This window comes from Carassius carassius, chromosome 28, assembly GCF_963082965.1.
Source record: "Carassius carassius chromosome 28, fCarCar2.1, whole genome shotgun sequence".
NCBI classification, from domain to species: domain Eukaryota; kingdom Metazoa; phylum Chordata; class Actinopteri; order Cypriniformes; family Cyprinidae; genus Carassius; species Carassius carassius.
The window spans coordinates 16772286-16783391 of NC_081782.1; the positions used below are offsets into that span (position 1 = coordinate 16772286).

General features: G+C 37.5%; 1 protein-coding gene across 2 annotated transcripts in view; it reads right to left on the minus strand.

Moving 5' to 3' along the window:
- Positions 1-10669, minus strand: part of LOC132108100 (sorting nexin-19-like) — a 28524-nt gene extending 17855 nt beyond the window's left edge. Inside the window, exons 1-10 of one of the 2 annotated variants that reach the window (XM_059514645.1) lie at positions 10527-10669; positions 8282-10041; positions 7722-7860; positions 7539-7639; positions 7316-7435; positions 7121-7242; positions 6943-7036; positions 6590-6767; positions 5550-5679; positions 5129-5281 (exon numbers count right to left, since the gene is read on the minus strand). In XM_059514645.1, the coding sequence (XP_059370628.1) occupies positions 5275-5281; positions 5550-5679; positions 6590-6767; positions 6943-7036; positions 7121-7242; positions 7316-7435; positions 7539-7639; positions 7722-7860; positions 8282-9871 (2481 nt within the window). In that variant the 5' untranslated portion in view covers positions 9872-10041; positions 10527-10669 and the 3' untranslated portion in view covers positions 5129-5274. Of the gene's footprint in view, positions 1-5128; positions 5282-5549; positions 5680-6589; positions 6768-6942; positions 7037-7120; positions 7243-7315; positions 7436-7538; positions 7640-7721; positions 7861-8281; positions 10042-10526 lie in introns of those variants that run through there. The other variant, XM_059514644.1, reaches the window with a different exon arrangement.
- Between the last annotated feature and the right edge of the window lie 437 nt (positions 10670-11106).

Below are 11106 nucleotides of genomic sequence, written 5' to 3' on the forward strand. Positions count from 1 at the left end.
TTGTGAACTCTCAATAGAGTTTTCTTTATTTCTACATAAATTGCCTATGACCCAAAAGATCATCAGATTTTCAATTTTCGATTCCGGGATTAATCCCGGGTTGGGGACCTAATAACATTGCCGGGTTCAGTCCCGGAACGAGCTGTGTGTGAATAAAAGCCAGAACCAATGTTGTAAAGGATGTGTTGTAGTGATGACCCACATTATCGTGCGACTCTTTTACCGGGTGTAAAAAAAAAATGTGTGCAAACTTTAATGAAGAGGAGATCAGTTAGCTCCTCACTAACCGCATTGAATATGCAATCGTTTGCCAGTTTAAGTGAAGGTTAATGTGCCCAGCATTTTCTACTCGTACATTACACGTAACATCCTGATGTCATGTGTCATTATGGGACCTTTACGGATTGTGTGCAAAAAAATATATACTTTGTCATTTATTTATTGAGAAAAATGAGCAGCAATAACTGCAGCTAAACGTTTCTTGTAACTACTGATCAGTCCGAACTGCTGAGCAGTGTTCTTTACTCCAAACACAGTGTTTCTCATTTAAACCAAAAAGTTTTATTTTGGTCTCATCCATTCACAAAACATTTCTCCAATAGCCCTCTGGCTTGTCCACATGATCTTTAGAGCAGTGGCATTCTTCTTGCAACTCTGTCACGCACACCATGGTTGTTCGGTGCTCTCCTGATGGTGGACTCATTAACAAGAAAGATAAGCATTTTTTGCAGCGTAGAAATGGTTTTATAAACTTTTCCAGCCTGATGAGCAACAACTCTTTTTCTGAGGTCCTTCAGAGATCCTCTTTGTTCGTGCCATGATACACTTCCGCAAACATAATTAAGTGAATGTTCTTTAAATAAAACAGGGCACACATACACTGACACCTGATAGTCATCCCACTGATTGAAAACCTCTCTGAACAGATAGACAAAATAACTGCTAATCCAATAGATTCACATACTTTTGCCACTCACATAAATGTAATATTGGATCATTTTCCCGAATTAATAAAATGACAAAGTACATATTTTTTGTCTAATTGATTTAAATGGATTCTCTGTCAGCTTTCAGGACTTTTGTGAAAATCTGATGATCTTTTGGGACATTTAGAAAAATATAGAACATTTTCAAGGGTTCACAAATTTTCTAGCACCACTGTATATACAAAAGTCACAAATATATATAAGTTGTTAATTAATAATTGCTAAATAATTTTTCTTACAATAACAACAGGGTTAAGATATGTATCAAATGCTGGTAAAACAAGCATTACTTTTTTACCCTGAGTCCTGGTGATTTTGACAGATTATAAGAAAAATATGAATGTTTAATTCTATTTAATTGCGCCATAATTCAGTATTTACTAAAATTCTAATTGCTTCTCTTTAATGGCTATACCAACATGTGCCACAAATTTGTATTTAAATGAACAGAATAAAAACATGTTTTCATGTCCATTCTTCCAGGATAAAACAATAACAGGCAATAGCCCAATAATATTCCAGTTTTTGAAAATAATATGTGTAACAAGTAAGGCCTGTAAACACAACACAGATGTGTGCAATTTTTACCACACAAATTGGCAGCAGCGTTAATCTTACCAAAAACCAAACTAAATCTTTACTTAAATAAGCTTTCATAAGCTCTACAAAGGGACTGTGATTACATACTGAAGGTCAACACACTTATGTCTCCAGTTTGTTATTAACTACACATTCTTGAAGGACCAAACCTTTTCACATGCCAAACGGTGAAAGTGTTCAAGTGAATTAGTAGTGATTTTTTAAGCAACTGTAGATGTAAACAGCAGACTTTTTGACAAAGATGTTGTTTCTCAACGAGTTATTTTAATTAAATTTAACTTAACATATTCTAACATTTCTTAAATATTGCACTCAGTCCAAACCTATTCTCGCCTGATCAATCCAACAATTTAAAAGGATAATTACTTTGTTCAGATATCAGTTATAGAAAACAAGCTCTACAAAGAGAAATGTCCCACTAGAAAAGTTCATCCTTGGCTTATGAATTGACATTGACTAAACCTCCACTGCACTTAATTGATTGTAACAAAAGGGAGCTTTGTTTCATCCAAAGAACCTCTCCACAAAACTAAAGATGGCAACAGCTTGGTGGTTTGAAATATTGTGTAGACATTCTAGAATGCTCTCCTTTTAAAGACACTGAGATAACCCAACAATGCAATGCAAAACAAAACGTTTTCTCAATCAAAATGCCCCACTCAGTCTAAATGTTTAAATGTCTAATTTGAGCTCAATATCGATCTAAAGCCATAGCGACTAAACAGAAACAAATGTGAGGCAATGATGCCGATGCGATGTGGTGACTCGTAGGGGTTTCTGTGCTGGTACTGCATGATCTCAAAGTAATATTTTGTATTATATTTTGGCAAAAACACAACATTAAGACAAAGTTAGTCAATCCAGAACGTCTGCGTGATGTTTTCCCCAAAATCTTTGAAGCGCAAATCCCACCCCATAACAAATGTCATTGGTAAAACTAAACAGGCAGTCATCTATCAAGAAAAGTTCAGACTTCATGGATTGACTTCAGAGTTCAATAAACATTACAGTTTGATACCAATGATTTCCACCTGATTTTGATACACGGATTATGGGAAAGTGGAATCATTTAGAAATAGCAGCCAAAAAGTGAAAGACCACATAAAGTCACAGAGTCGCCCAAAAAGTCGCCAAAGCTCTGCTGATTCAGTATCAGTAAAAAAATTGTGCAGCAGGAGCTTCATAGAATGGGTTTCAATGGCCGAGTAGCTGCATGTTGTTTTTGGTGGACTGTTTTAATTTTACTTTTATTCTAGTCTTTGTGTGCAGCTGTAATTTATATAATGTATTGGTTTCCTTGTTCTATTCTGTCGGGATCACATAATATTATTGTGAGTTTTAAATAATTAGCCTATAGCATGTATTAATTTCTCAACATTATATCCCACATTCAAGTATATTATAATTAATCCTGACTGATTACAATGATAAAACTAAGACATCATTTATTTTTTAGACCACAATGTATACAATTTACATTATTTACAATCTTTGCATTAATCTACAGTAAACTGAGTGACTAAATGTACAAGACCAACAATACTTCTACTAACGGGTTTTATAATACTGTGCATGCTTATAGATTTTAAGATAATGGCTACAGGAGCAAACGTGAGTGAATGAGATAAAATATCAATGATGCAAGCAAGGTGCGTGGTCTGGCTTCTCAAATATGTATCAACGGATCAGGTCTGTATGAGATGGGAGCTGCTAGTCGATGATTTCCCCAACAGATTGCGAAAAGTGGTAAACTATGCAATATTTGGAATGAAACTAGACAAGCAACTCTGTGATCCACCACAATGTTCTTGTCCTGAAAAGCCCCTGGTTTAGAGCAGAATGAAGATGAAATGTGTTCTACAGCCTTCAGAATATAGTGGAAAAAGCCATTGTGAACATTTATTTCAAACAGAGAACAAATAACCATTGTCCTGATCTGCTTGAACCCACAAAAGACACACCTTTAAGACACTGGCTCTCTCCAACGGTTTAAGAAAAGCATAGGCCTCCCTTCAGCTTTCCTGTCCATGGCAGGAAGCCGGTCAGCTAGCAGGTGTTTAATACACCGCCTCACAAACGAGTCATTTGAAATGGCTAGACATCACAACACGAGGATCTGTAAAACAGATGCGTATGGAGCTGAGGGCTTGCGTGTGCTATTTAATGTGAGGCCTGACCTTTCAGCTTGAATCCTCAAGGACAGATGGGATGGTTTCAAAGAAACGAAGAAAGAAAAACTCCTTTATAGCACGAGGTTTCGGTAACTCTCTGCATTAGAAAGGCATTACTGTGCCACAGGATAAATCTGCACTCCACAGATGTGCGGTCATCACTAAACACAGTAGAAAAACAACAAGCACTTTAATTAAAGCAGAGAAGAAAGCTTCAACAACATGCTGAAACTGAAGGTGCCTCAGTGGGACGTCCCATGACTGTTATTAACTCACAAAGGATGGGGGAAAGCCGCCTGTTGACAGCTTTAAAACACACAGTTCTCATTTCCTACATCAAGTTGTCATCGGCCCCCTCTGCAGAACTTGTTTAATAAAGTATTTTAATTCATGGTTAAAAATAAGAATGATCACGCAATTGTCCAGCAGTTTGGGAAGGGAAATGAGTGATGCCTTCAGTGACACCTCATTGAGGCGATCCATCTGTCAGCCGTGTCTTTCTTTAGGCCCTTTTGAGCCTTGGTGGATTATTTATACACTTCTATTCAAAAGTTTGAGGTTTGTTAGGATTTCTCAATGTTTTTCTCAAAGCCTTAACAATGCTGCATTTATTTAATCAAAAATTTTGCTAAAATGTAATATTGTGAAATTATTTTACTATGTGAAATGCATTTCCTTCCTGTAAATTTGCAACGCTGAATTTTCAGCATCATTTCTCGTCTTTAGTGTCACACGATCCTTCAGAAATCATTCTAATATAGTGATTGTCTGCAAAAGAAACATTAATTATTATTAATGTTGAAAACAAATTATGCTGCTTAATATTTTTGAGGAAAGCATAATTAATCTAGATTCCTTGATGAATAGAAAGATAAAAAAACTGCATTTATTTAAAATAGAAATCTTGTGTGACATTATAAAAGACACTATAATTTATTATTACATTATAAATTATAATTTAATCAATACAATTATTCATTTACTATTGCAATCATAAATTGTAAAAATACTGTGCTTTTCATTACATTAATGCATCCTTGCTGAAGGAAAATATTAATCTTACTAACCCCAAACTTTTGAACGTTAAAGTTGAATTACTGAAGACTAAAGTCACACTAGTCTTTCTAAAAAATCTAGAACATACAAAGTTATGGGGAAAATTAAATAAATGCTCTACAGAAGCTTTAAAAAAAAAACAACATACAACAAATATTAACAAACAAAAATATTAACAAAAATTAACAAATTTGTAAAACTGTACAGTCGACTCAAGAGGTCAATCTTCCTCCATCTTTGAATGTAGAGAAATGCAAAAAAAAAAGATAAAAAATCTATAAAGTAGACTTCAGCCTATAAATCTGCACAAACAAAACTTTAAGAAATGTCCCACTTTTCACTTCATGCAATTATATATTTAAAATTTATAGATGTGGTCCAGATTTATGGCATTTAACTAAGTAGAAAACACTTCTTTCCATATCGGAGATGAGAGATATGTCGGACGTCTCTCAAATATCTCAGCCTCTGATTAAAGAGAGGGAGACAAATGAATGCATTTTAAGCTTTTACTCGGCAGGGATGAATGGTCTGTTCACTAATACCGCTAAAACGTGTCTGATCCATTCTCCATCAACAAAGAGACATCAATAGGGTAATTGTAGAAATGCCAAACAGTTGGTTCAGCTTTGCGATCTAATCCAGATACTGGCTATGTGAATCTGGATTGAATTCAAGAAGCTACCTAAGATTGATTACACTGCAATCTGGTCCTATCATTGGGGTGGACACACACCTTTCAATGAGGGTCCCAAACAGCAGTCTGATGGCCCTCTGGATGTTCTCTGTGCAGAGCCAGCTCCACTGATTCTTCATGAGCACACACAGGATATCCAGGGCCTGGTCAGATAAAGCCATCTTACTAGCTGTACACAAACACACAGGTACACACAATATAAAGCCATCAGTCACCGCTGAAGAAGAGACACTGGTCACAATCTTTGAAAACGTGTTTGTAAAATGATTCCCAGAATGACTGAATAAGAGCACAGCATGTTCAGTCCACAAGTACAACTAAAATACAAAATATGAACACACACAGATCCAATCACTGACATGTTTTTATAACATGGAACATGGAATGACTTTGTTTATTTTTTCTTGCACAGAACTATGAGAGCTGGTTTTCGTCAGTGCAAGAGATGCTTGAAAACATTCTGAAAGTACAATGCTGCCCTCTAGAGTTAACTTACATAATATTAAAGACCTAGCCAACACTCTTAAAGGCACCTAGGGTCCTCTGAAATCCTTAAACATTGTTCTTTATAGAGGAAAAAGGTTTTTATGAGTTTACTATACATTAAGAGTGTAACAGTATGGATCTTTTGGTTTGGTACATATGTGCACTGAAATACAGCATTGTGTTTATACAGCATCTTTTAAATTATGTCCATTTGTTTTTCAGGAAATTCAAACAATAAATGTCGCTGTATAAATGCCTTGGTTCAAATTGCATCGCAGAGCATGATCATCCCTTCCTCTTTACTACTAGCTAGTTTTAATGTGAAATAAACATGAACGAACATATCATGCCTCGTGCAATCGCTCAATCACTGTTTCAACCTCAGAAAAACGTCAAAACTAGATATTTAATTTACATTACACAGCTCATTTAAACGGAGTCAAAACTGAAATACGTACTGAACACATAACACCCCTACTATATTAAAAGTCCCTGTTCGAGAAACCTTCCCCTTGTGTGAGTTGATAATTACATCGAGTTGAAATCTGGAAATAATATTATTAATATTATTTCTCTTATACAAGAGTCATTACCAGAATCACTGAAGGCGGGTGCATTCTGTAGCTGTGCTTTGGCACATGTGCATGTTTTTATTTCCCATTTAGGTGCTCCACTTCTCTCTGCATCAGCATCAAACCCTGTTTTAGCTTCACAACGCTCCTTCTCTGAGATGAAGCTCTCCAGCTCATTCAAAGAGAAGCCATTGAAAACCTGTAACAACAACAAAAACAAATCAATGCATATTCACTGTGTTGCTAATAAGCAGAAAAAACTTTCAGGGTCACAATAACTACTGCAGAGTGGAAATTAGCAAAAGCTATTTTCTATTTCTCATTCACTTCCTTCTTATGGTTCACTGAAAAAGACTCTGATGACTGCTACTTACAGAGCTGCTTTCATCAAAGCAGTAAAGCACTTTGGGTTTCATGTCAGACACGTTAAGAGCAGGGGCAATTTTACTAGAGAACCTCATTCGAGACCTAGAAATGAAACATGTATGAGTCATCCAGGAAATTACTGACAGCAATAAACTATCCAGGAAACAAGTAGTTCTCCTCTTATACTTGGATTTCTTGTCAGTCGAGGATTTTCCATCAGGCTCTGCGTCAATTTCATCAGTAGGACTCTGTGGATCTGAGCGAGGGAAGGCCGTCTTCAGGGTGTCCACTATAGCATTCACCACAATCTGCCGAGTCATAAAACAAAATTTTATATAAAGAGTTTCGGTCAAAACAAACAATGTGCAATCTGAAAAGTACCTTGTCTATGCGTGAAACAATGAAGGGTTTCTTCACAAAGGCAATTCTAGCATCAGTGTTTAGAGCGAGAAATTCTTGTATTTCCTCACTGTTGGCTGTTTCAGGAATGGCACAAAGTTGCTGTAATAAAAGATGAATAAACATTTAAAAGAAGTTGCGTGGAATGGAATACTAACATTAAATATAGTCCGGTTTATGTAATTTATATATTCAAAAAACATACTCTAAGGAATGTTTCCAAAAGACCTTTCCTGGCCTCGACTTTGTCACAGTCCATGTTTCCAAATGGAAGCTCAGGAAATATTTTCTTTGGTCCTTTCACATCTACAGTTAACAGAACAAGACAACCAATAAAACAGAGTTTTGGAAAGCTTTAAAACTGACAGGACTTATATGCTCTGCTCACTTTTAAGAATCTTGCGTAATTCTGGTTTCTCCTCTAAACGGGTCTGAAGGTTGAGGAATTCGCTGTAGCGTCGGCTGACGGTGTGATAGGCCATGGGCTGCAAGGATTCAGGATTCTCAGAGTCAATGGCTGTCTCATACTGCAAGAAAAACACATCTTTATCAACCAATCATATGATGATGACTTTTGCAACACTTAGTCCTTTTGGTTACTATTGCTAAAGCTTTACAGAATATCCTTCAAGAATAAACTACAGAGTTTCATAAATAGCATGTGTTTTTCCCTGTAACGTGTGAATAAAGGGCTAGAATTTATTAAATATGACTCTTGTGTGGGCTAAAATAAAATGTGACATTGTAAAGCATTTTTATCAACAATTTTTCTTTTAAAGAAACTTTTCAGTTAGACAGAAACCTGACTAAAAAGGGTAGAGACTAAAATTATCAGAAATGAGTGAGAACTATAAAATATTAAATATTGGACAATTCTGGTAAACTTCAACCTAGATTTAACAAACTTGATAACTTAACCAACATGATTTAACAGAGAAAAGTGAGAACCTTTATGCTGTAGAGAGTGTAGGGATGTGAGCCAGTGCCTCGGTGCTCCTTAGCAGTAATGGTGCCAGTGATGCGGAGGTTCTGGATAATGACCGGACCCTCTGGGCTGCTGAGGGGCTCGAAGTTAAAAGGTGCCAGCGATGCCATCCCAGCTGGTGAAGAAGCCTGGACGGGTGCAGTCAAAGCCAGCTCACTGGGGTACACCAGGCCTGGCTGGTCTGCAATCGAGTTGCTCTTCTCCAGCGACTGGAGAGTGCAAAAGCTTGATGGCTCTTCCTCAAACACACTTGTGGAACGTACTGATAGCTCCTTCTCTGTCGTATTATTGGTGTAAGTTGGAAGTTCATCCTCGAGGTCTAACCCAGCGTCAGCCGGAGAGTTGAATTCTGCAAGACTTTCAGAAAGGGTCTCCTCTGAACCAATCTGAGCCAGCGTATCTAGGGAGCTCTGCTTGAAATCCGTTAGAGGAGATTCCAAATCAGAGTCGGTTTCTTGATAGAATGGATTGGGTTTACCGAGTCTCAGATAATCCCTGGGGCTAAAACCCAATGGAAATGGTTTGGTCGACCGTGGTTCGTCTTCCTCCAGGTTGTGTGGGGAATAAAGATCAGCGGAGTCAAAGACATCATAAGCTGCAAGTTCTGGTGTTGGGGCCTCCGTTGCTGTAGGGGTCTCTGGGGTGACTTTTAGGGACAGAACGCAAGGAATTTCAAGCTCTTGCAGTGTGTTTTCTTGAGGAGATAGGACTTGTGGTGGAGCGTGAACTTCTGCTGGTTCTGGTTCTGGTGCTGGTTCGCTGGATTTTGTGAAGATGCTTACAATCATCATGTTTAGCCAGTCCGGGTCTGACAGTTTTGCAATTAAAGGCAGCAGAACGTTGCACATTATAAGTTCGCCAACCACAAATCGACCTGTTCGGGTTTCTAAATGTGGAGGAGGTACAAGAGCATGGAGAAGCAGATCTACAATTGCCCGTACGTAATTCACCTCGACAGCAGAGCTCTGAAGAGCGGGATGAGGAGGGCAGAGTTTGCTGTACGCCTCCCAGAGATCTTCACCTTTTTCCACCTCTTGATGTTTAACGGCTTCCTTGGCACTCAAATAACACTGAAGGTGACATCCACATAGGTCTAAAACCCTCTGAGATAAAGCTTTCCTATCAACTCTTGCCACTCGACCCTTCAGCTCCAATGCCATTGAGATCATGGCATTGTGCACCTCATCCTCAAACTCTTTTTCTTTGGAAACGGTGCTGTGCCATGAGGTGACAAAATCACGTATGATCTTGCCAACTGTCTTCTGGATCTCATCTTCCAGTTGTTGTTCGCTCTCGGCACTGTGAGGGATCTCCTTCAGCCTAACAAAGTGCTCTAGGTGAACAACGCTGTCTGAGTCCAGGACAACTTGGGAACCAAGCCAACCACCTAAGACCACTAAGAGGCTTGTGAAGAAACACAAGAGCCAAACATTGATCAGCAGGTGGAACAAGACCATCCAGGCCAGCAGCGCCCCAAAACCAAGCAACCTCCTCTGGACCAAAAACTCAGACAAGCCCCAGGGGCTCACATTGAGATGCTCAGGCTGAGTCATTGCAGATGTTTAAGTACTCCCGTGAAGGAAATGGAGAGACACACCAACCAAATAATTGTGGTTCCCATTGACTTCCATTACATGAACATTTCTCAGATTATCTTCGTCCATTTTCCACAGAAGAAAGCAAGTCATTTGGTTTTGGTAGAACATGTGGGATGACCACTGATCTATAAATGAGATATGTATCAGTGAGGATAACTGACTGTTCATTTTTGGGTTTCTTTAAGAAACGGATCATGAGAAACCAAATAGGTGGATTGTTTGTTTGAAAAAAATTTCTATAGTGAATTAAAACTTTGGTAGCTTGACAGTAGCCAGCCACCACTGACATCAAAACAAGAAATTAAACAATCATGTAAATATTAAAATAGAATATCGCACTAGAGTACCTACTTTAGAAAAAAAAATTATCAGTGTGTAAATATCGATTTGCTATAAATTTAACTTGAATACTATAATATTATGAGTATTATTAAAACACAAAAAGACCAAGCTTAATAAAAAAAAAAGACTAGTTTGACTAATTTAGTCATCGTGACTTCATCTGTATATAATGACGTTGCTGTACGTTTTGATCGGTATCAAGCTGGCGTTTCGTAATTTAAAAAAAACGTCGTCACGGTTAAACATTATTGAATTAAAATTAACTTACCTTAACAGCATATTAAATGAATGTTAGTTGCAAATTTGGACAATAACCAAGTCATGTTTAAATGCCCACTCAGAGGGCCTTGCAGTGTTTTGACAGCTTCTTCCTCGGCGTCTCCGCCTCAGATAAGGAAGTGTATTCAGTGTTCTGTCGCCCTCTAGAGGTCACACTGATCCCTGCAGCGCTCTGCTACAGCACAGATGACAGCCTCAGACAACGTTCACTTTCATCCTATTTTTCCACACAATGAAAGTAAAAGGGAAAAGTAAAAAAAAAAAGGTCGTTCTGGCACATATGTCCTTTTATGTTTTACAGAAAAAAGTAAAACATTTTTCTAAAAGACATGAGGGTGATGTATAAATAGGTTTTTTTTTTTTGAGAAACATCTCTTTTGTTAACCAAGGCTGCATTTATGCAAGCAAAAAATATAGTAAAAGCAGAAATACTGTGAAATATTATAGCAATTTATGTTTTCCATTTGAATATATTTTTAGTATCTTCAGTGTCACAAATCTTGTGTCAAAAAACCTTGATTCCAAACTTGAGTGGGAAAAAATATATAAAAGAAAAAGAAAATAAATAG